Raw genomic sequence first — 21,160 nt, forward strand, 5'->3', positions numbered from 1 at the left:
TCTTGTGGACCTTACGCACTTTTGTCTTTGTGAGCTCCTTCCTTCGTAAAACAATAGTAATCGTTATGGGTGTTTTTTCTTTTTTTTTGACTGTGTAAATATAAATACAAATATATTAATATTATACAGTGAAACATTTTACTGGACCTACATAGTTTTGTTTCTTCTGATTGTAAAGAAAACATTTTACATTTTCAGGAATCTCCAAAAGTTTTACAAGCCATAGGTACTGTGCCTCCTGGGCCCAATGGATGAGTCATTCTGTCCCTTTGTCATCTCCCAGTCTGACCTGTTCCAACTCCGCTCCGGAAAGAGCAATAGTCAGATAGTCATGGCAGCTGACCCTGCCTTAACTGGCTGAGGGCTCAGTTTGCTCATCTATAAGAGGAATGAAAGTAACGTTATGTTTATTGTGGGCAGTGAGGGGTGGAGAAAGTGAGCAGATACCATAAGTAAACCACCCATCATATCGCTAGGCACAGAGTAAGTGTGAAACAAAAGTTCGTTCTGTCTTTTTCTTCTTCAAGCATTCTCCTCCACACGATCCAGAGTGCGGCCAGGGGGAGTTGGGGCAGCGGCGTCCTTGGTGGTGGGACAGAGCCCTCAGTGTCCCGGTACCCTGTGATTTCCTAGCCAGACCCTGGGAATCCAGCATCGCAAAATAAACACGGCCACGCCGCTGATCGCCAGCTCGGAAACAAAACAGCGCTGCGCTCGGGGATCTGGGCAAAATCAGCCCTCCCACCTCCGTCGCCGCCGCCCTCCCTTCCTCGAACAGCTCGGCTCGCTCAGCTCAGCTCAGCTCAGCGCAGCGCAGCTCGGCAGCCGCCAAACAGAGGCAGGCACCGTCTCTCAGCCGCCAGCGCCTGTGCTGAGCTCCAGCTTCCTGCGCGGGCTCCGCCGGGTCTCGCTTCCGCGGGGACCCCTTCGGGCAGGAGTCAGGTGGCGAGGGCCGGTGGCAGCGGCACAAAGTTGGGGGCCCATGAGAATGAGGTTGTCCCCGGCGCCCCTGAGGCTGAGCCGGCGTCCAGCGCTGCTGGCCCTGGCGCTGCCCCTGGCCGTGGCGCTGGCCTTCTCCGACGAGACCCTAGACAAAGTGCCCAAGTCAGAGGGCTACTGCAGCCGCATCCTGCGTGCTCAGGGCACGAGGCGCGAGGGCTACACCGAGTTCAGCCTCCGCGTGGAGAGCGACCCCGACTTCTACAAGCCCGGAACCAGCTACCGCGGTAAGTGGTCCCGCGTGGCGTTGGGGGCGCAGGATCCAGATCCCATAGGGCGCCGAACACGCGGTGCGGGAGGAGGGCGCACAGTCCCCGGGTGGACGGTGCGGCGCAGTCCCGAAAGGGCCCTTCCGTCCTGGCTGCCCTCAGCCCTTTTAGCTGCCAGCCAGTTCCCGGGCCGTCGCGGAGCCGCAGCCAGGCGAGGCAGACCCCATCTCCGATGCGCGGTTGCCGGGTGTGGGTCGTAGCGGAGAGACGCGTCACACCGGCCTGGATGGAAGGGAGCCGGCCAGCTCCAGGAGAGCAGTGGAGACCCGACTTTCTCCAGATCCATCTCTAGTGGATAGGACCCTGGCTTCTCCCAGTTGGGTCCCAGGCATGGTGTTGAACTCCGGCTTTCCCTGCTCCCATCCTTGAAGGAGAAGCTATTAGCTTCTCTGACACCCGCCACCGGAGGGACCGTCACTCCAGTTTCCCGGGACAGATCCCCTCAGGAAAAGGGACTTTAAGCTTCCCCCTTAATTGGTCGCGGGGTAGGAAGAGCCTCTGAAGCTTTCCGGAAGGGTCCCTGGAAAGAACTCGCAATTATTCTCTGATGGTCCCAGGCGAGGGAAAGAACCTGGGTTTCTAGAACAGGCTTGGGGTGGAACGAGCCTTCAAAGATCTTTGGGGAGTCTCGGAGAGGAAAGGGGAACCTGATAAAGACGGAAAGGGAAGCCCGAATTCCGAGGCCTGTTCCCTGGAGACCGGGGAACCTCGGCTCCCGAAACCCCGTAGGCTTTGCGTCCCAGCGATGTCGCGCCTAAGCTTCTCAGCTGAGAGCAGGCTTTCGGGAGCGCAGGGCGGGGAAGGGCAAGCAGGTGAGCACCTTCTGGGCAGGACTGGTAGCTCGACCCCCACACACCTGAAGACCCCTGACTCCGTTCCCAGGGCGCACCTCCTCTCTCCTCAGCCCGGTCATCTCCTTAGACACCTTTTCCCCATGCAGCAGCTTCTGTTCTCCGGTTGGGAGACAGGACACCAGGCGGGAAAGAAGCCAGCCTGGTCTCACCTGGCGACCAACGGGCGGGGTGTCTGTCCCTCGCTCCTTCATAGATCATCTCTGGTGCCAAGCAGGGAAAGCGGGATTTGGGATTTTTGGGCACCTGGTGGGGCAAATGGGCCCATAGCCGCCGCCCTCCCACCCAGTCGTCCCTGTTCCTAGAGTGTCGCGGGAGGAAGTGGTGGGAGCAACACTGGAGAAAGTTTGGGGCAATGTCAGCGGGCCACACAAGCGACCAGAACCAGGGACCGCCCTTCTCAGAAGCGTCTCCCGTTTTCTCGGGTTCGTGCTCCGCAGCCCCCTGACTTTCTCCACCTGGAGCTACCCAGAGCCGGCTTCCCGGAGCCCTTGGCACGTGTAGGCGCCCAGCGCGTGGCAGGCAGCCCCTCGGACCTGGGAGCGCGGGTCGGGGGTATCGTCGGGACTTCACGGAAGGAGAAAGACGTTGGGCTGAGGACACCCGACCTCGCCCCGGACAGAGTGGGCGGGTTGGCGTGCGGCTGGAGTAGCCAAACCGACGTGCGGCCACAGCCTCTCAGCGGAGCTGGGAAACAGCCAGTCCTCTCGGTGGACCGGAGGGACGCGGGCGTAACTCCATTGGCCTCTTTAAATCTCCCCCAGACGGAGGACCTGGGTTCTCTGGGGAAACTGCCCCAGCTCCCCATGGCAGGGAAAGATGTGGCTCTGGATTCAGATGGACTTGGGTTTAGCAGCTGTATGAATATGATCTTGTGTAAGTCCCTTAATTTCCCTGAGCCCATTTCCTAGCTGTGAAAATAGCTGTTTAAAATATACGTACAACCTCTCTGGGTGTAACTGAGTTCACAAAGATGAGTGTGCTTGAGATCCCAAATACATGTTACTTTGAGTTGAATATGACCCTTATTGGTTTAATAATGGAGGAACGTGACTGGCAGATTTGTTTTGTTTTTGGTGTGTGTGTGTGTGTGTGTGTGTGTGTGTGTGTGTGTGTTTAAAAGTAGGTTTTTGTCAGCACTCCTCCAGTCCAATCTATCAGTGAATGGGAGTTATCTGGGTCCTCAAGAATTAACTGAATAAAGGAATGATTGATTTCTCCACCGTAGCAACCTTGCCTAAGAGTGTTCCTAATTTAAGCCCAGGAGGACTTTTGAAAGGTGGTTTAGGCTAGTATGGGCCCAGGCCAAATGTCCGAGTGGGCATCTCTTTGCACATGAATCCTCCTTGCTTGGATGAGCACTGGCAGCGTAGGGGTGGGGGTGGGCAGCAGGGGGAGGGAGATGTATCAGGTTGTTCATATGGACAGAGAAGTTCCACGGCTGCCTAAGTGTCCGTGGCCTGGAGGTCGGAGCTGGGACTGGGGGGGAGGGGAGCACTAGACTTTCACCCTGCAGTGATTTCAGGCTAAAATGTTAGCCTTTTGCACGGTGACACACTTACTCAGGCTATAGGTGGGCAATCATCGTTTTCCCCTTTTGGTGGCTAAGAGATCTTGAAAGAAAGATCTTGCAGGAACCATACTGAGGGCTTCTGAGTAAATAGTCTGCGATTAGCAAACCTGATTCCGCCACTCAAAGTTAGGAAGAAAAGGGTGCTGGCCATGTATGGCTTATACTTTCTTAGAATAATTATGTTAAAAGTAAGTCTAATGCATTCTGCTCGGAGTATTGACTTAGGGCTGTGGAAATTAACATTCCTCTGGTGTTCTATTTGCTTTTTTTTTTTTCCTTTCACTTTTTCCTGAATTAGGGCTCCTCACAATCCTTGGCTTGTTTTTCTGCCTCAAATCTTTGTCCCCAGTATTCCAGTTCATCCCCAAATAGCTTTTGTCCTCTGTGCTCCCCCCAGCGCCCCCCAGTATATCTTTGAGGTATTCTAGACTGGAATAAAAAGGTCACTATTAAAAAATATTGAAACATCAGGTTTCTTCTCTACAGCCAGGATCCTATTTGAGATTATTATTCAGCCTTTTCAAAGTTGTTAGTACTATATCGACTTCTTTCTCTCTCCCTCCACTTCTCTCTACTCTCCCTCCCTCTTCCTCCCCATCCCCTTCCCTCAGCAATAATTGCGCTTTAGAAAGCTCTGAAAGGCCTGCTCTGTTTCTGACCACGGCCTCCTTTGAAAAGGAGATTATAGTGATTAAAAATAACAAGTTGAAGATCCTCAAGAGGCTTCCCTTATGGGAGGACAATTTGCAGGACCAGCCATTCCCAGATCACAATTTCAAGCCAAATAGAAGAAAATCAGCTGAAATGTTCAAGAATTGATTGAAAATAAAAGAGGCTCTCTTGTCTGACCAAAGTTCTGTTTATTAGGAAAATAAAGCCAGACCCTGGCTAATGAGAGTGGCTTTTCCTAGATGGTCTTTAAAGGGGAATTTCAAGGAACTTGATGGGAAAAGAATGTCCAGTAGAGATTTGAAAAGCTTCTCCAACTTGAAGCATAAATGGGGGGTTTATTCTAAACTGGGAGGTTCAGAGACCTCCACGCTGCTTTGCCTTCGTTTTCTTTGTCTCACTGTGCCATAGGAGTGTGTGTCCCCAGTGAGTGCTTCAGAGTCTCCCACCTCAGCCTGGTAGAAAGAACACAGGCTTTGATGTTAGCTGAGTCTGCTTCAACTCCTGCTAGTCACAACCACTGTGTGACCTCAGGCAGGCCACTTCATCTCTGTGAGCCACTGTTTCTCCAACTGTGAAATAAGAGTGCTTTCCCACATCTCCCCCACCCCCACCCCAGTGTTCTGTGAGAATTAGAAATAATCTATGTCAAAAGGAACGACATGTCACACAGTAGGTGCTAAAATAAATATATGTTATGGGATGATTATTTTGGAATAGAAAAGTACTTCGCAGCAGGCACTACATGAGACATTGTGTTAAGTACTTTCTACTCATCTCACATATTATTTCTTATAGTACTTTGAGGTGGTTTATTATTATTATTTTGCAGAGGAGAATACTAAGTCTCAGAGAGATTAGTAAATTGCCCGTACTTACACAGCTAATAATCTGTGGAGTCAGGATACAAGCTTAGGGATGGCTGACTCCTAAATCTGTGCTCTTAACCAGTCTTCTATATAAACTCAATAAAATGAATTTGGGAGTAGGATGAATTCACTCCACTACCCTCAGCCTCTGGATGGTGAGTCTTTGCTGAAGGAAAACAGCAGCAACAAGTAAAGATGATAACTGACATTGCTTGGGACACAAAGAATAAAGTGTTAGGTCCTTATTTACATTTGTTTTTTTCTTTTTATAGACAAGTTTTGCATTTCACCATAAACCAGAGGATTAATTTAGCAACATGAAGAACCTTGTCAATCTTTCTTTTCTTTCCCCCCATTTCTTCTGCCTCCTCCCCCCACCACTCTGGTTCAAACCATTGTTTCTCAGTCTAGTTGTGTAGGACACAGCTCCCTGATCCATGCTGGTATTATGAGCCTTGGGCTCCCCCAGCTGAGGAGGTTGGGTGGTCAGTTGCTCACAGCAGCTCGTGTGGCTTCAGGCCACTCATGATAGCTGCCGACCACTCATGGCAGCCCTGCTCCAGGGAGAGGTGTTGTTCACACTCTTAGCTGTAGAGGGCGCAGCTCACTGGCCCTGGTGGCAATTGAACGGCGACCTTAGCGTTAGGAGCATGGCACTCCAACCACCTGAGCCACTGGGCTGGCCTGAATCTTGCCAATCGTTAGCCAGTTCCCTTAGTTTGTGGGGAAACAAAAACAAATTGAATAGGAAAAAAACTCATTTGATTATTATTTTATTTTCACATGCAGATGTCATATGATCAGGCCTGTAAAATTATGTTTTAGAAACATGCATGTAGAACCTGAGAGATTTAAGCTGGATGCGGTCTTTTAAATAAACTCTTATCTGGTGATTTTTAAAAAATTAGGTACTGCTGATGATATGTAATTAATTGTAAGTCCCTTCTCTCACCTCTCCTCTTGCATCATTCCCCTCTTTAAAAAAAATTTTTTTTGTTGAGGTATAATTGACAAATGACATTATATTAGTGTACAACATAATGATTCGCTGTTCGCATACACTACAAAACGATCACTCAATAGAGGAAGAAGCTGCAAGGAAAGAAAGGAGTGAAGGTAGAAGTGGATAAAGCAAGAAAACGCACTTGCATGTATGTGCACATGAGACAGAAAGAAAGAGAGAGATAAGGAAGAAGGAGAAGGGAAAAGCAACTAAATTAAAAGAAAAGAAAAACACTGGGATATACATTCAGAGTGAAGACCAAAGAAATATTTTTTTTAATTAAAATTTATTGGGGTGACAACGGTTAGTAAAATTACAAAGGTTTCCAGTGTACAATTCTATAATACATCATCTATATATTGCATTGTGTTCATCACCCATGGTCAGTTCTCCTCCCATCACCATGTATTTGACCCCCTTTACGCTCTTCTACCATCGCCCCCACCCCCCCGCCTACCCTCTGGTAACCACTAAACTGTTGTCTGTGTCTATGAGTTTTTGTTTCACCAAAGAAATAATTTGAGTATAGTGGAGCCCCGTCTTACTTGAGGGTTAGATTCAAGAGGCACTATGGAAAGCCAAAATCACCTAAGTCAAAATTGTTCCTTAAAAATCCTTTCAAATTGTACATCAAATATTCCATGGATGCAAGATTCAATCTCGCCTTGTTTGTGTACCCCTTCAGATAGCTTTGTTAGTGCGGAATAGAAACAAATGGACACTTCTCAATAAGTCCAGCACTCCCAGTTTCCCCTCAGCATTGGAAGAGATCAATGTTTCCTAAGCTGAGTACCAGATAAAACAATTGGTTCATTTGTCCTTAAAAACAGGACTAGTCCCAAATACTCACTATATGATGGGTTGAGGGAACTGGGGGTCTAATCTCGTGCTCACTGAAGCATAGAATGAAGTAGCTAGTGGCCCAAATTATCTCAAGTGTTGTTTCCCCTCTCTTTTTTCTCCAACAGTGTGCAGTTGTGTTTGATTGTATATCAGGGAGCTCACTGTCACACAAAGCTTTCTATGTGGCCTGCTGGTTCTTGCTAGTATAAAGTTTTGACAGGGTGTCTTGGCTGGGCTGGAGTTGAGGCTAAGATAGAAAGGGTAAGGAGTTAGGTGACACCACCAAGAGTCCTTTGTGAGTTCTGCCTAGACGGCTTCTAACTTTCACAAATATTCAACACTGCCATGAAAAGTTCAGGGAAACTTAAACAGGGGCCTTACTCATATCTGCTGATTTGCTGAGACACAGGAGATCCAAGGGAAAGAACTTGAATCCAGTTTACAGTTCAGGTTCAGATATTTGCAAATATGTCTCATGGACGGGGGTGGGGGTGGGGTGCGTCGGGAAAGGTTCTAAGCACAGACCACTGTGTGGGGGGGGGAGGAGTGGCGAAGGTGGGCGGACTCAGAAGCAGGCCACAAAAACTGAGTGGTGATACTAGGTGCTACAGGAAGCTCTTCTGATGCTCCTCTTCTTCCTTCCCTCCTCCTACTCCTTCTTCTTCATTTTTTTCTCCTCCTTTTCTTTCTCCTCGTAGCAATAACACTGCCTTCTGAATTTTCTAAACACACCAAGCTCATTCCCACTGCAGGGCATTTTTATGTGCTCTTCTCCATGTCTAGAAGACTCAGCCCCAGACCTTTGTGTGGCTCACTCCTTGTCTTTTAAGTTTCAGCTCAGATGGTATCTCTTTAAAGAGGCTTCTCTTGCCACCAGTTTATAGTTCCCATTACTTTTGCCTGATTTCATTTTCTGCATAACCCTTAACCAGTCTCTGAAATGATCTCACCATCTGCCTCCTCAAGCTAGAATACAAGCTTTATGAGAACAAGTACTGTGTCTTTCTTATTGCCATTTTATTTCTAGTACCCAGAACGTTATGTGGCTATAACAAACAAGCACTAGATCATTATTTATTGAAAAAAATTAATGTACCATTTAAACTTCAGGAAACCTGGTATGAGATCTCCCTCTAAGGGAGCTGAATTGAAGGAAGGAAAGTGTTTCTCTCTGTGCCAGAGAGAGAGAGGTGAGGCCAAGGGATGGGGACAGATGGCAAGGAGCTTCAGGCGGTGGCAACAGAGAGAAAGGATGCCCAGTGCCCTGGGGGCATGGGCTGAAGGTTGAGGGCAGGCAGATGGTCTGGGTCCCAGGTGAAGAATGCTTGGAGGGAAGAGGTCAGCAGTCATATGTGTGGTGGAAAGCAGGATCATTGACTGCTCAGAGGTGAAGAGCAGAGGACAGAAGGCAGAAAAGCAAAGGGAAGAGGCTGCCAGCTTCAGACACCGACTGACTCTGACTATATGGCGAATAGGGCAGAGGGGATTGTTGATCCATCAAACCTAGCTATCTGTTATTAAAGTGGCCTTCCCTGGTGTCAACACTTCGTGGAGTCATTGTATCGTTTCCAAACCTAGCTAGGTGTCAGAATCACTTGGAAAGTTTTAAACAAATACATAGCTTCACTGGCCCCACCTTGACAAAGAGCTGGATTCCAGGAATCTATATTTCTCTCTCTCTCTCTCTCTCTCTCTCTCTCTCTCTCTCTCTCTCTCTCTCCTTTTAAAGTAAGATGATGAGGCACAAAGACATGGTGGCCAAAAGGTGGTTACTTTTCCATGAGCCTGCTTCCCCATCACCACCTCTCCCAGCATTCCTTCCCCAGCCTCCCATGCCCCACCTACTTTAGCACCTGGTCACATCACTGCTCTGGCCTGTTGCAGTGGGACACCAGTACAGTAGCCAGTGGAATATCCTCAAAGCTGGCACAATAGCAGCGTCCCTTGCCTTGGCAATGGAGTGATGGGGAGAGGAGAACTGCGAGCTTCCTTTAGGTGACAACAGTCACAGATTTCCAGAGCCTGAGCTACGGCTGACCTAGTTGTACTTCTCTGCCGCCAATGTCTGCTTCCATTCACCATTCAGGTTCTGTCCTTTGGAGTCAAGCAAATTAAGTCTCCCTTTGGCTATATATCAACCCTTGGGGTATTTTAGGAAAATAACTACTATGACTTCTGACTAAAATGCCCCATTTCTTCAGCCATTCTTTATAGGATGCTGTTTCTGGTTCCTTTGCACTTTGTACTCCAGATGTGCTCTGATCAGGATGGAACAAGGAGGAATGATTAATTTCCTTGTCCTGGACACTGTGTGTGTGTTAAGCTTGCCAGGTCTTGTGTTTGCTATTTTGGCAGCATTACTCTGGGATCACACTAAGCTTGTGGCCAGGCAAAATTCCTGTGATTTTCTGGGAGTCCTGCTGCCCTCCTCGTACTACTGGTCCTAGTATAGCTAGGTCCTTGAATATAACATTTGACATGATTCCCCATTATACTTAATCCAGCATGTTTGGGTCCACCCATGGTAGCTGTTAATCATTCATGAATCTAAATTCTGTCATTGGATGACTAACCCACATAATCTAATTTTGGATTATCCATGACTTTGATAAGCCTGCCTAAGAAGTCTTTATCAAAGAAGTTGATAAGAGTGTTGAGCAGGTCAGGGCTCAGGACAGAGCCCTCTGACATCTCATAAAGTATTTCCCTAAAGCTGACGTCCAGTTAAATAGTTCTGAAGTCATCTGATCTGTTGTCATTTCAATGACATTTAAACACCAACTGCCACCCTCCTGGTCAGCCACCTCAGTTTATTTATGAATACCATTTCTTTAGCTTGCTAATGAATCTTATAGTTTAGACAGAATTGTTTTCTTTTTTTGCTTCAAAATTAGTCGGGACTCTTTCCACTGCAAGTGACAAAAATAAAGTTAAACTAACTAAACCAAAAAAAAAGAATTATTGAGTCCCATATTTGGAAAGTCTGGATATGGCTTCAGATATAAATGGATCTAGGAATTCAAAGGGGGTTCCTCTCTCTCTCTCTCTCTCTCTCTCTCTCTCTCTCTCTCTCTCTCTCCCTCTCTATCCTTAACGGCTCTCCCTTCCACCTCTGTCTCGCTCCTTCTACCCTTTATCTCTTGGCTGCGTTTCTGTGTATTACTCTCATTTTACTTACTACAGATACACTTTCTCCAAATGACAGGGAGGCTAGCTGCCAACAACCTTCAATGAAAAACCTTTCAGTTAGTTCTGTAACTCAAAGAAAATCCCGTATCCTTTTAACTCTAAATTGAAAAATCCCAGGGAAGGATTCTGATTGGTTCAGCCTGGGTCACATATCCAGTGGAATCGGGTATGGTGATAGGCTAGTTCTGGGTCACAGTCACTTTTGTGACTTTATATTTTAAGAAGGAGAGAGGGCCTGTGATTGGTATGCCTGAAGATCACATGGTCAGGATAGGGGAAGAAGTGGGGTCCTAGACGGCATATGTTCTTTAAGTGCTTCCTCATTCATAGTCCCAGCTACATCCTCTTGGCTGACACATCTCCAGTTCCCCAGGAACATCTCTGTCATCCATTCCTCTTCCTATCTGTACATAGTTCAGCTCAAGACCCATTCATCTGGCTCCCAGCTATCCGATGATGAGGTAGCACGTGGGGCAAAGAATGAACTTCTAGTGAGCTGCTGCAATGTGCCTCATATTCATTATCTCCTTTAATTCTTGTCACAAATCCATGAGATGATAGCGATGATCCCTATTTTATAAAGATTTATTTTAATATATTTTATTAATTTAGCAAACATACATACTATTACAAAGATTAATTCATTAATTGTCATAACAACAACATGATGTAAGCACTATTACTGCCATTTTATAGGTGATTAAAAATGGAGGCAATGAGAGGTTAAGTAACTTGCTCAAGGTTACATATAGTTAACAGAGGGAAATATGAATATAGGTCTGTTACCTACATCCATTGTAGAAAGATGACCCTTACAATTTGAAATATGCATGATCTTTAATTTGGAGTGGGAGATGTTTCATCTCTGCCTGGGAATGCTGGGAGCATTCACTGAAGAAGATCAGAAGCACAGCTTAATCCAACCCCATCATACATATTTGCTCACCCTTGGACTTTTAGCTCTGTCTTCTTTCTGCCAGCTTATCACCAGCATCTTCTCCTGCCTTATCCTGGCTGGATGGGCTGAGTTGTGCCAATTTCTAAGTGAAGCATGTGAGTTACAGCTCTCCAGAGCTCTGGAAGTTGTGCAGAGTGGTGAGTAGACCACGGTGGCTTATGTAATGCTCCAGCAGTCCATACAACCTCATGTTACAACTTATGACATCAGCTGCAGTTCCCTGTAGTTGATGTGTGGGTGTGAGGACTGGGGCATCTCAGTAACACATAGTAAGCTGGTGGATAACAGGGACTGGCCATGTGATGGATCTGGGATCTGGTTCAGGACCTTCTCATTGAGATTGGGGCTGGGGGTTTGAAACCCAGAGGCAGAGTGGGGGAGGGTGATGGCACTGGACAAGAGCCAATGAGGGTAATAGGCATAGCCAATGAATTAGGTAACAGTTCATCAGAGTTTATGTTGGATGGATAATACACCATTTGAAGGACCCAGAAAATTATTTGGGACTTTGGTGGAACTGAAATTTTCATGTGGCAAGTGTACCCAAGGATGGGGAGAACTCAACCCTGAGTGGAGATCTGAGGCCAGGTTCTAGTGTGAAATATCAGACCTCATGCAAACAAGGCAGGCCAGAAAGGCCCTTTGCCACAGAGCTGGTTTTTAGGGTAGGGCTATAATCCAATAATCGCACAACTTTTAGTCTGATCTTCCTAAAATATAAATCTGAATATGAAAATCCCTAACTCAAACCCATTAGTGCCTTCTCATCGCCTCCAGGGTGGTATCTACACTTCTTAGCAAGGCTTTGAAGGCTTTAACTGTCTACCCCCTGCATTCCTTCCTCCCCTAGCCTCTTATCACACCTCCCTCCTAGCTTGGAATTTAATGAAATACAGAATTAATTCTGGTTTTCAAGGCCAAGACTGGTCCACCGTGCCTTTCTTTCTACCTGGGATGCGGTTGCTCTGCTTGTCCACTGGACACACTCCTATTCCTCATTCAGCTTGCAGCTCAAATGCCCTCTCTTCCTTGAAGCCTCCTCTAACTCCCCCAGTAGATTTACTGTTCCCTCTACTGGGATCCCAGAGCACTTTGTTCATACCATCATGACATCCATCATGTGTTATAAAAAATATCTGCTGATGTGTCTTTTTCTCCCATCTGTTAGACTGTGTACCTCTAGTGGGCAGAGGCCATGCCTTTTCTCTCTGTGTGTCCAGTGGCATAGCAGTGGACTGGCACAGACAAGTGCTCACTAAACATAAGGGTAGGGGAGGTTGACATATAACACATGGTCGCCCATGAGAACTTTGTAGAACAAACCAAAACAGGAATGAGAAAACTATGCACTGAAGACAAATGAATCCTTTGTCATTCACTTATTCATTCAACAAGTATTTATCAAACATTTTCAATGTATTAAGAGGTATGCTAAATATTAAAGATACAGCACAGTTCAAGAAGGACTTGGTCTCTGCTCTCACAGAGCTTACAGGCTATTAAGGGAGACCAGCCTTTAATGATTAAAAAAATAAATATTTAATTAAAATTGGGTTAAAGATATTCAAGAAAAAGAAAGGTGGTGTTGACAGGTTATATTGTATGGAGATGGGAGGGCCTGAGAGGACCTCACACAGCACTTTATCTTGGGTGTCATGAGCTGCAAGTAGACTCAGTTTATTATAAGGACTTACTCAAATCTCTCCATCACCTGGTCCTGTGAGAGTCCTCCCCCAAAATAATGATCTTCATTGCAATCCTTTCAGTGGTCCTTCATTAGCACCTGCTAGAGTTTTTCTTTGGAGGTTCAATCACTGTCCTGAGGACCAGCTCTTTGAAATTCATTGTTGGTCAATCAGCCTCCTGGGCCTCATGATCTTCATGATCATAGTCATCATTGTCATCGTCATCTTCATCCCCAACATCACCACCACCACCACCACCACCACCACCGCCATCATCCTTTATAATTTTTGAATCCTTTATATGTGCCAGGTACTGTGATAACTGTTTATTTAACCCAATTCTTGTGAGAAAGGCAATATCATTAACCTCTATTTAAAAATGAGGAAATGGGGAGGTTAAGTAACTTGCCAGGGGTCACATAATTAATACGTGGAAGCTCCAGGATGCTAATCCAAAATCTTTGCTCTTAACCAGTTCCCTGTATGTGCTCAACATGATGGCTCCAGATGAACTTCTTTTTATTCCGTCGTAAGCATTTTTCTCTTCAATTTCTTGGGTCTCTTAATGGCCTCTCTTGGGAGGCACTTGGAAGGAGTCATTAGAGAGAAGATTCTATTATTTATTGCCAAGCAGTCATCTTTAGTCATCACTGGGACTCAGAACATGCTGTACATTTGTTCCTTTCAGGAGAGTCATATAATGGGGTTCTGTGGAGGGGTAGGGTCTCCTCTCTTCCTTCAGATTACCCTGTTTCCCCGAAAATAAGACCTAGCCAGACAATCAGCTCTAATGCATCTTTTGGAGCAAAAAGTAATATAAGACCCGGTATTATATTGTATTATATTATATTATATTATATTATATTAAAGACCAGGTCTTATATTATAGTAAAATAAGACCAGGTCTTATATTAATTTTTGCTCCAAAAGATGCATTAGAGCTGATTGTCCGGCTAGGTCTTATTTTCGGGGAAACATGGTATACTGTATAATACCATTGTCACAATGATAATTACAGATTAAAACCCCACACTGAGTTCAACCTCCAGAACCAACAGAAATGAAGCATTCTAGGAAGCTAAGTTTATGATTAGTCCTTTAAGGGCACTGCACAGATGTACAAAAAGAACATTTATCATTCAGAAACATTGTTTAATAAAATTTTAATCAAAATGTAACTTACATACAGAAAAGTCCACAAATCATGCAGCTTAGTGAATTATGATATGTTGAATACAGTCATGCAACTGGCACCCAGATTAAGTTCTAGAACACGACTGGCACTCCAGAGGCATCCTGTACCCCCTCAAATTGGTACTCGCTCCCAATTCTCACATGCGTAACCACTGTCCTGACCTCTTGCCTGTTTGTTTTTTCTTTAAATTAAAGTTTATTGGGGCAACAATTGTTAGTAAAGTTACATAGGTTTCAGGTGTACAATTCTGTATTACATCATCTATATCTCACATTGTGTGTTCACCACCCAGAGTCAGTTCTCTTTCCATCACCATATGTTAGAAACACTTGCCTGTTTTTAAACCTTATGTAAACATATATAAATGTAATCATAGTTTTTGTATTCTTTTGTATCTATCTTCTCTCACTCAAGAGCGTGTTTGTGAGATTTGTCCATGCTGTATGTAGCAGCAATTTGTTCATGTTCGTTACTACAAGGCAGTTCTATGAATATGCCGTAATTTGTATATCCATTTTACTGCTGATGGATATTTGAGTGTTTCCAGTTGGGTGTGATTACAAATAACATTACTTTGAACCTCCTTATAGGTGTCGTGTGGTGCATGTATGTGTGCATTTCTGTTGATTTAGGAGTGGCATTGCTGGGTCATAGTGTATGTATATATTCAGCTTCGGTAAATACTGCCAAAGAGTTTTCCAGGGAAAATTGCTCATTTTCAGTTTATCAACGGTATTGTGAGAGTTCTAGTTAACAACATTTGATATTATTTGATCCCTTTAAATTTAGTTAACCTGGTAGAAATTCAATAGTATTTTATTGTGGATTTAATTTTTAATTCCCTGTGGACTAATGAGGTTGAGTGTCTTTTCCTATGGTTGTTGACTGTTTAGGCACCTTCTTTTGTGAAGTAGTAGCTCATTCATGTGTTTTGCCTATTTTTCTCTATTCATCTTCTTATTGATCTGAAAGAGTTTTTTACATATTTTGGGTAAAAGTCAGTTGTTAGTTTTATGTATTAACTGTGGCTTACTTTTTCTTAATTGTGTCTTTTGATGAGCAAAATTTTAATATCATCCCAATTACATATCTTTGCCTTTATTATCAGTGCTTTTTTTTATATCTAGTTTAAAATTTTTTACTATTCCAAGGTCATTCACATTTTATCCTATGCTGCTTTTTAAAATCTTTATTGTTTTACTTTTCACAGTTAGCTCTACAATCTACGTGAACTTTATTTTGTGTATGATGTGAGTTAAAGACCAAGATTCACCTATGGTTATTCAGTTGTCCTAGCACCATTTATTGAAAATATCATCTTTCTCTCACTGCTCTATGGTAAATCCTTTATCATAAACCAAGTTTTCATATATTTATGGAAACTGTTCTGGATCCCGAGCTATTCAATTGGCCTATTTTTCTTTTCTTGCTTGAGTACACAGGCCTAATCTCTGTAGCTGTATATGTTTGATAGACAGCCCTTCAACTTTGTACTTCTTTCTCTAGATTGCCTTAGAGATCCTAGGCCCTTTGCATTTTCATATGAATTTTAGAATTGGCTTCTCAATGTCACAAAAACATGCTGGGATTTTAATTTATATTGCACTAAACCTATAAATCAATTTGAGAAGATTTGACATCTTTATAATACTGAGTACCAGTCCATGAACACAATCCAGTAACTTTAATGGCATATCAACTCTGTACTAATCACTACTCTGAGCTCGAATGTGGTTCTTGCCTTTGAAGGGTTTACAAATGGGTAAACAAACAGTTATACACAAAATATAATGAATGTGATAATCTCATCACTGATAATAAGAGCAAATATTTATTAAGTGCCTATTTCCTATTTGCCAAGCATGATTTTAAGGACTTTACATGGATTAAGTCATTTATGCTTCACACAGATACTTTGAGGTAAGTACTGTTATTGTGCTCATTGTATAGGTATTTTTTTGTTTAATCTTAACAGGGTCTAAGAAAAGACAGCACCCAGGTCTTGATAAGCAAGTCAGAGGAAATATTACATGAAAGGTGAAAATTTAGCTGATTTTTGAAGACATTTTCCAGGAATGGAGGAAGTGGAACATTCCAGGCATATGAGTAGCATGCAGGAAAAAAAGTACTGCAGGGTGAAATGATAAGGCTTTTCAGGGAACGGCCAGTGAGTGAGTCCCAGGACTGAAATGTAGTGTGGCAGGGAAAGAGAACATGAAGCTGGGTAGGCAGAGGCTGAGGGCCTTTCATCTGTGGAGTTTGAGCTTTATCCTAAAGGCAGTGACTGTGGAGCAATTGACTGTCTTAGAGTGGGTTCCCCAGAAGTGGACTTTCTTCGTTTCCTAGGGCTCCCATACACAGTACCACAAACCGGAGGCTCAAAACAGCAGAGATGTGTTCTCTCACAGTTCTGGAAGCTAAAAGTCTGAAACCAAGGTGTCAACAGAGTTGGTTCCTTCTGGAGGCTCAGAGGGAGTTTCTTCCTTGCCTCTCCGAGCTTCTGGTGAAAATCCTTGCCGTGCCTTGGCTTGTAGATGCATCACTCCAGTCTCCGCCTCTGTTGTTACCTGGCCTTCTTCCCTGTGTGTCTCCATGTCTCTTCTTCTAAGGACACCAGTCATATTGGATTTAGAGTCCACTCTAATGCAGTATGAGCTCATCTTAAGTAATTACATCGCAAAGACACTATTTCCAAATAAGGTCACATTCCCAGGTACAGGGGGTAGGACTTCAACATAGATTTTTGGAGGACACAGTTTAACCCATAACACAAACCCTCAGGTGAGATTTGGGTGCAAGTGACTTATTAAGGAAGTGCTCCCAGGAGAAACCAGTAAGGGAGTGGGGAAGCAAGACAGGGCAGGGAAGAGGCCCTGCTAGGCTGTGACCCCAGGCAGGGTCCAGAAGGAGAGTTTCAGTCTGATCCTGCAGGACCATTTTAAAGTGTCAGGTACCGCTTGAAGTGATCCTCCCCTGATTTAAGGGAGCTGGGACTTTCATATTAGGCAGGGCTAGCTCCAGTGACCTGAGAACAATCCTCGAGAAAAAAGCTACAAGTGTTGGCTGCTAGAAGCAAAGGCACATCAGTACCAGGGTCACATTAAAATGGTGAAAGGGAATCTGAGGGGATCTGGTCAGAGCACCTTTATTGTCTTCTTCTTTGTCCTCTGCTTCCCTTCCTCAAGAATTGTGGCCTTAAGGCCACGCCACTCCACCCTAGAGAGCCTCACGCTGCTTTGGGGCTCTCTGTCTCAGTCTGTCTGTCCCTTGGAGATCTCAGCTCATTCTCCTGACACCATTACCATCATTTTCTGCTTGCCACTGCTGAGCACCCCCTTTTTTCCCCCCTCTATTTTATTGTGCTTCCCCACCCCATCCTTTCTTCCTTTCTTTCTATCTGATCTTTTATAGACATCAGTAGCCAATTAGAATGCTCCTTTACTTTTGTAGGATGAACTGACCAGTCCCAGCATGAGATTTGCAATCTTTGGCTCAAAGTTCTCTGAGCTATCATTGGGTTGGTGGTTCATGGACCACTGCTACATTGTCCAAAATGGTGGTTTTAGTTTCCGGAGTTTTAGGGTTCTTCATTTTCAGGACTGAAACTAGTTTGAGGAATTTGGGAAACTAAATTACATAAATATTATATGTTAAATGAATTGATTAATTTTTTTACACTTTATTTATTGATTGATTTTGACATTCAAGATTATTTTATATTCATTTCAGGTATACAACATAGGGGTTAGACGTTTCTATAATTTACGACGTGATCCCTCTGATTAGTACCCACCTGGCGCTATACATGTTATTACCATATTATTGATTATATTTCCTATACTTTACATCCCCATGATTATTTTATAACTACCAATTTATATTTCTTAATCCTTTCAACTTTTTCACCCTGCCCCCAAGCCCCACCCATCTATCACCCCAATAGATTTAGTACCCATCTGACACCATACATAGATGTTACAATATTATGAACTATGTTCCTTATGCTATACCCTATATCCCCATGACTACTGTGTAACAACCAATTTGTACTTAATCCCGTCCCCTTTTTCACCCACCCACAGCCCCCCCTCCCATCTGGCAATCATCAAAATGTTCTCTATTTATGAGTTTGTTCCTATTTTGTTTGTTTATTTTGTTCTTTAGATTCCACTTATAAGTGAAATCGAATGACATTTGTCTTTCTCTGCCTGATTTACTCCACTCAGCACAATACACTCTAGGTCCATCCATGTTGTCGCAGATGGCAAGATTTCATTCTTTTTTATGGCTGAGTAATATTTAATTGTATATATGTAACACCTCTTCTTATCCATTCAGGAATACCTGGGCTGCCTTCATAGCTTTGCTGTTGTAAATAATGCTGTAATGAACATATGGATGAGCATGTGCCCTTGAAGTAGAATTTTGGATTTCTTCAGATAAATATCCTGAAGTGGGATTACTAGCCATTCTTTGTCTCTTGTTATGGTCTTTGTTTTAAAGTTTATTTTGCCTGGTATAAGTATTGCTACCCCAACTTTTTTGTTTGTTTGTTTCCATTTTCATGCAATATCTTTTTCCCTCCCTTTGCTTTCAGTCAGAATATGTAAGAGTCTTGTTTTCTTATCCATTCAGCCCTGCTATCTTTTGGTTGGAGCATTTAATCCATTTACATTGGAACTAATTGTTGATAGGTATGTAGTTATTGCTATTTTATTATCCATTTTATTTATTTATTTATTTATTTATTTATTTATTTATTTATCTGTTTGTCTTAAAGAAGTCCCTCTAAAATTCCTTGTAATACTGGTTTATACTGAACTCCTCTAGCTTTTTCTTGCCTGGGAAGTTCTTTATCTGTCCTTTGATTCTAAATGACAGCTTTGCTGGGTAGCATAATCTTGGTTGTAGGTCCTTGCTTTTCACCATTTTGAGTATTTTTTGCCAATTCCTTCTGGCCTATAAAGTTTCTGTTGAGAAAGCAGCTGACAGTCTTATGGGAGCTCCCTTGTAGATAACGGACTGCTTTTTTCTTGCTGCTTTTAGGATTCTCTCTTTGTCTTTAACCTCTAGCATTTTAATTATGATGTGTCTTAGTGTGGGCCTCTTTGGGTTCATCTTGTTTGAGACTCTCTGCACTTCTTGGGCTTGTATGTCTATTTCCTTCACCATGTTAAGAAAGTTTTCAGTCATTATTTTTTCAAATAGGTTTTCAATTCCTTGCTCTCTCTCTTCTCCTTCTGGTACCCCTCTGATGTGAATGTTGGTATGCTTGATGTTGTCCCAGAAACCCCTTAAACTATTCTCATTTTTTTTCAGATTCTGTTTTCTATTTGCTGTTCTGTTTAGGTGTCTTCTGCTACCTTATCTTCTAAATCGCTGATTCAATCCTCTGCTTCATCTAATCTACTGCTGATTCCCTGTAATGTATTCTTTATTTCCATTACTATATTCTTTATTTCTCACTGGTTCTTTTTTATGTTTTCTACTGCTATTTTTTTGTTTCCTATCTCTTTGTTGAAGTTCTCCGTGACATCATTGAGCATTTTTATAATCAGTGTTTTGAACTCTGTGTCTGGTAGATTGCTTGTCTCCACTTTGTTTAATTCTTTTTCTGGAACTTTGTTCTGTTCTGTTATTTGGGACATGTTTCTTTGTCTCTCCATTTTGTCTGACTCCCTGTGTTTGTTTTTATGTACTAGGTAAGGCTGCTATGCCTCCCAGTCTTAGTAGAGTGGCCTTATGTAGTAGGTGTCCTGTGGGACCCAGTTGTGTAGTCTCTCTGGTTACCTGAGCTGTGTGCTCTAGGTGTGTCCCTTGTGTGGGTTGTGTGTGCCCTCCTATTGAAGTTGAGCCTTGGTTGCTGTATACACATCAGTAAGAGGGATTGACCCTTGTGCTGATTTGTTGTGAGGACTGGCTGTGACTACAGTGGAGAAGCCGTGGTGCAAGGGCTGATCCTACAGAGCAGGATTTGCTTTAGCAGGGCTTTGGTTCCTACTCAGTCTGTCCTTTGTGTTTATTGTTCTTGGAGATGGCAGTGATGCTCTGGCTTGGTCTGAAGCTGGCCACTGAGTGTGCCAGACCTGGGGCCTCCTGGGAGGGGAACCCACTGCAGGCCAAGTTTAGCCTCAGCCAGAGCCCTGCCCCCAGCCACCTGGTATAAGCCACAAAGCAATCTGCAGATGGCTGCCACCCATGCTGGGCTTGGAGGTGCCTGGAGAGGCCAATCTGTAAACCAAGACCAGCTGCTACTAGTTCTGGGCTTAGGGCTACTCAGCCAGAGGTGCAGGACATATCAAAGCCAGATGCTGCTTATTTGTGTTTTGTGAACCTTTCAGAGATTTTAGGAAATCCTGCAGCTTGAGCTAAGATAGGTCATTTGTACAGAAAAGCCACTGGAATTGGCTTTGGTGTCCCCGCAAGTTGGGTGGCGTGTGGTCTGAGGGAATCACTAGGGCAGGGTGGAAAGGTGATGGCCAGTTTGATGGAGACTCAGATATGGTTTCTGCCTGCATCTGCACACAGAGATGGGGAGGGCTCAACAACAACAAAAAGCAATGACTTCTGCCAGTTCCTTCCTCAGGGAGAAAGCTGCCCCTCCAGCCCTCACCCTGAAGTTAGTCAATTCAGTTCCTCCCATTATGTCCCTGGTGCCTATCAAGCGGCTGCCCCAGTGCTGAACCTCAGAGTAAGTGAGCCCATCAAAGAGTAAGTCTGTGTGTCGGCCCTTTAAGAGGAACACCTGGGACTGCAGCTGCCCTCCAGCTAACTCAGCCACAATCTCCACTGGTTTTCACAGCCAAAAGTTATGCAGGCTTCTCTCCTCAGCACTGGAACCCTGGGCTGAGGAGCCTGGTGTGGAGCTGGGACCTCTTGCTCCTCTGGCAGGGACCTCTACAGCCAAGATATCCCTCCTGATTTTTAATGGTCACACATAAGTGTGGGACCAGCACATTCTGTGTCTCTGCTCTTCCTACCACCAGTCTCGAGGAGGTTTCTTTTGTATGTCCGTAGTTGTAGGGCTTCGGTACAGCTCGACTTCAGGCAATTCTCA

The 21,160-nt window shown here is 44.3% G+C and overlaps 1 protein-coding gene across 1 annotated transcript in view; it reads left to right on the top strand.

Annotated features, from left to right (window-relative positions):
• Positions 1–605: 605 nt before the first annotated feature.
• The window catches only part of SPON1 (spondin 1), a 247,140-nt gene continuing 226,585 nt past the window's right edge, over positions 606–21,160 (top strand). The window contains exon 1 of the mRNA XM_019754482.2: positions 606–1,226. Within this exon, the coding sequence (XP_019610041.2) occupies positions 983–1,226 (244 nt within the window). The 5' untranslated portion in view covers positions 606–982. The remainder of the gene's footprint in view (positions 1,227–21,160) is intronic.

This window comes from Rhinolophus sinicus, linkage group LG06 (genome assembly GCF_036562045.2).
Source record: "Rhinolophus sinicus isolate RSC01 linkage group LG06, ASM3656204v1, whole genome shotgun sequence".
NCBI lineage: Eukaryota > Metazoa > Chordata > Mammalia > Chiroptera > Rhinolophidae > Rhinolophus > Rhinolophus sinicus.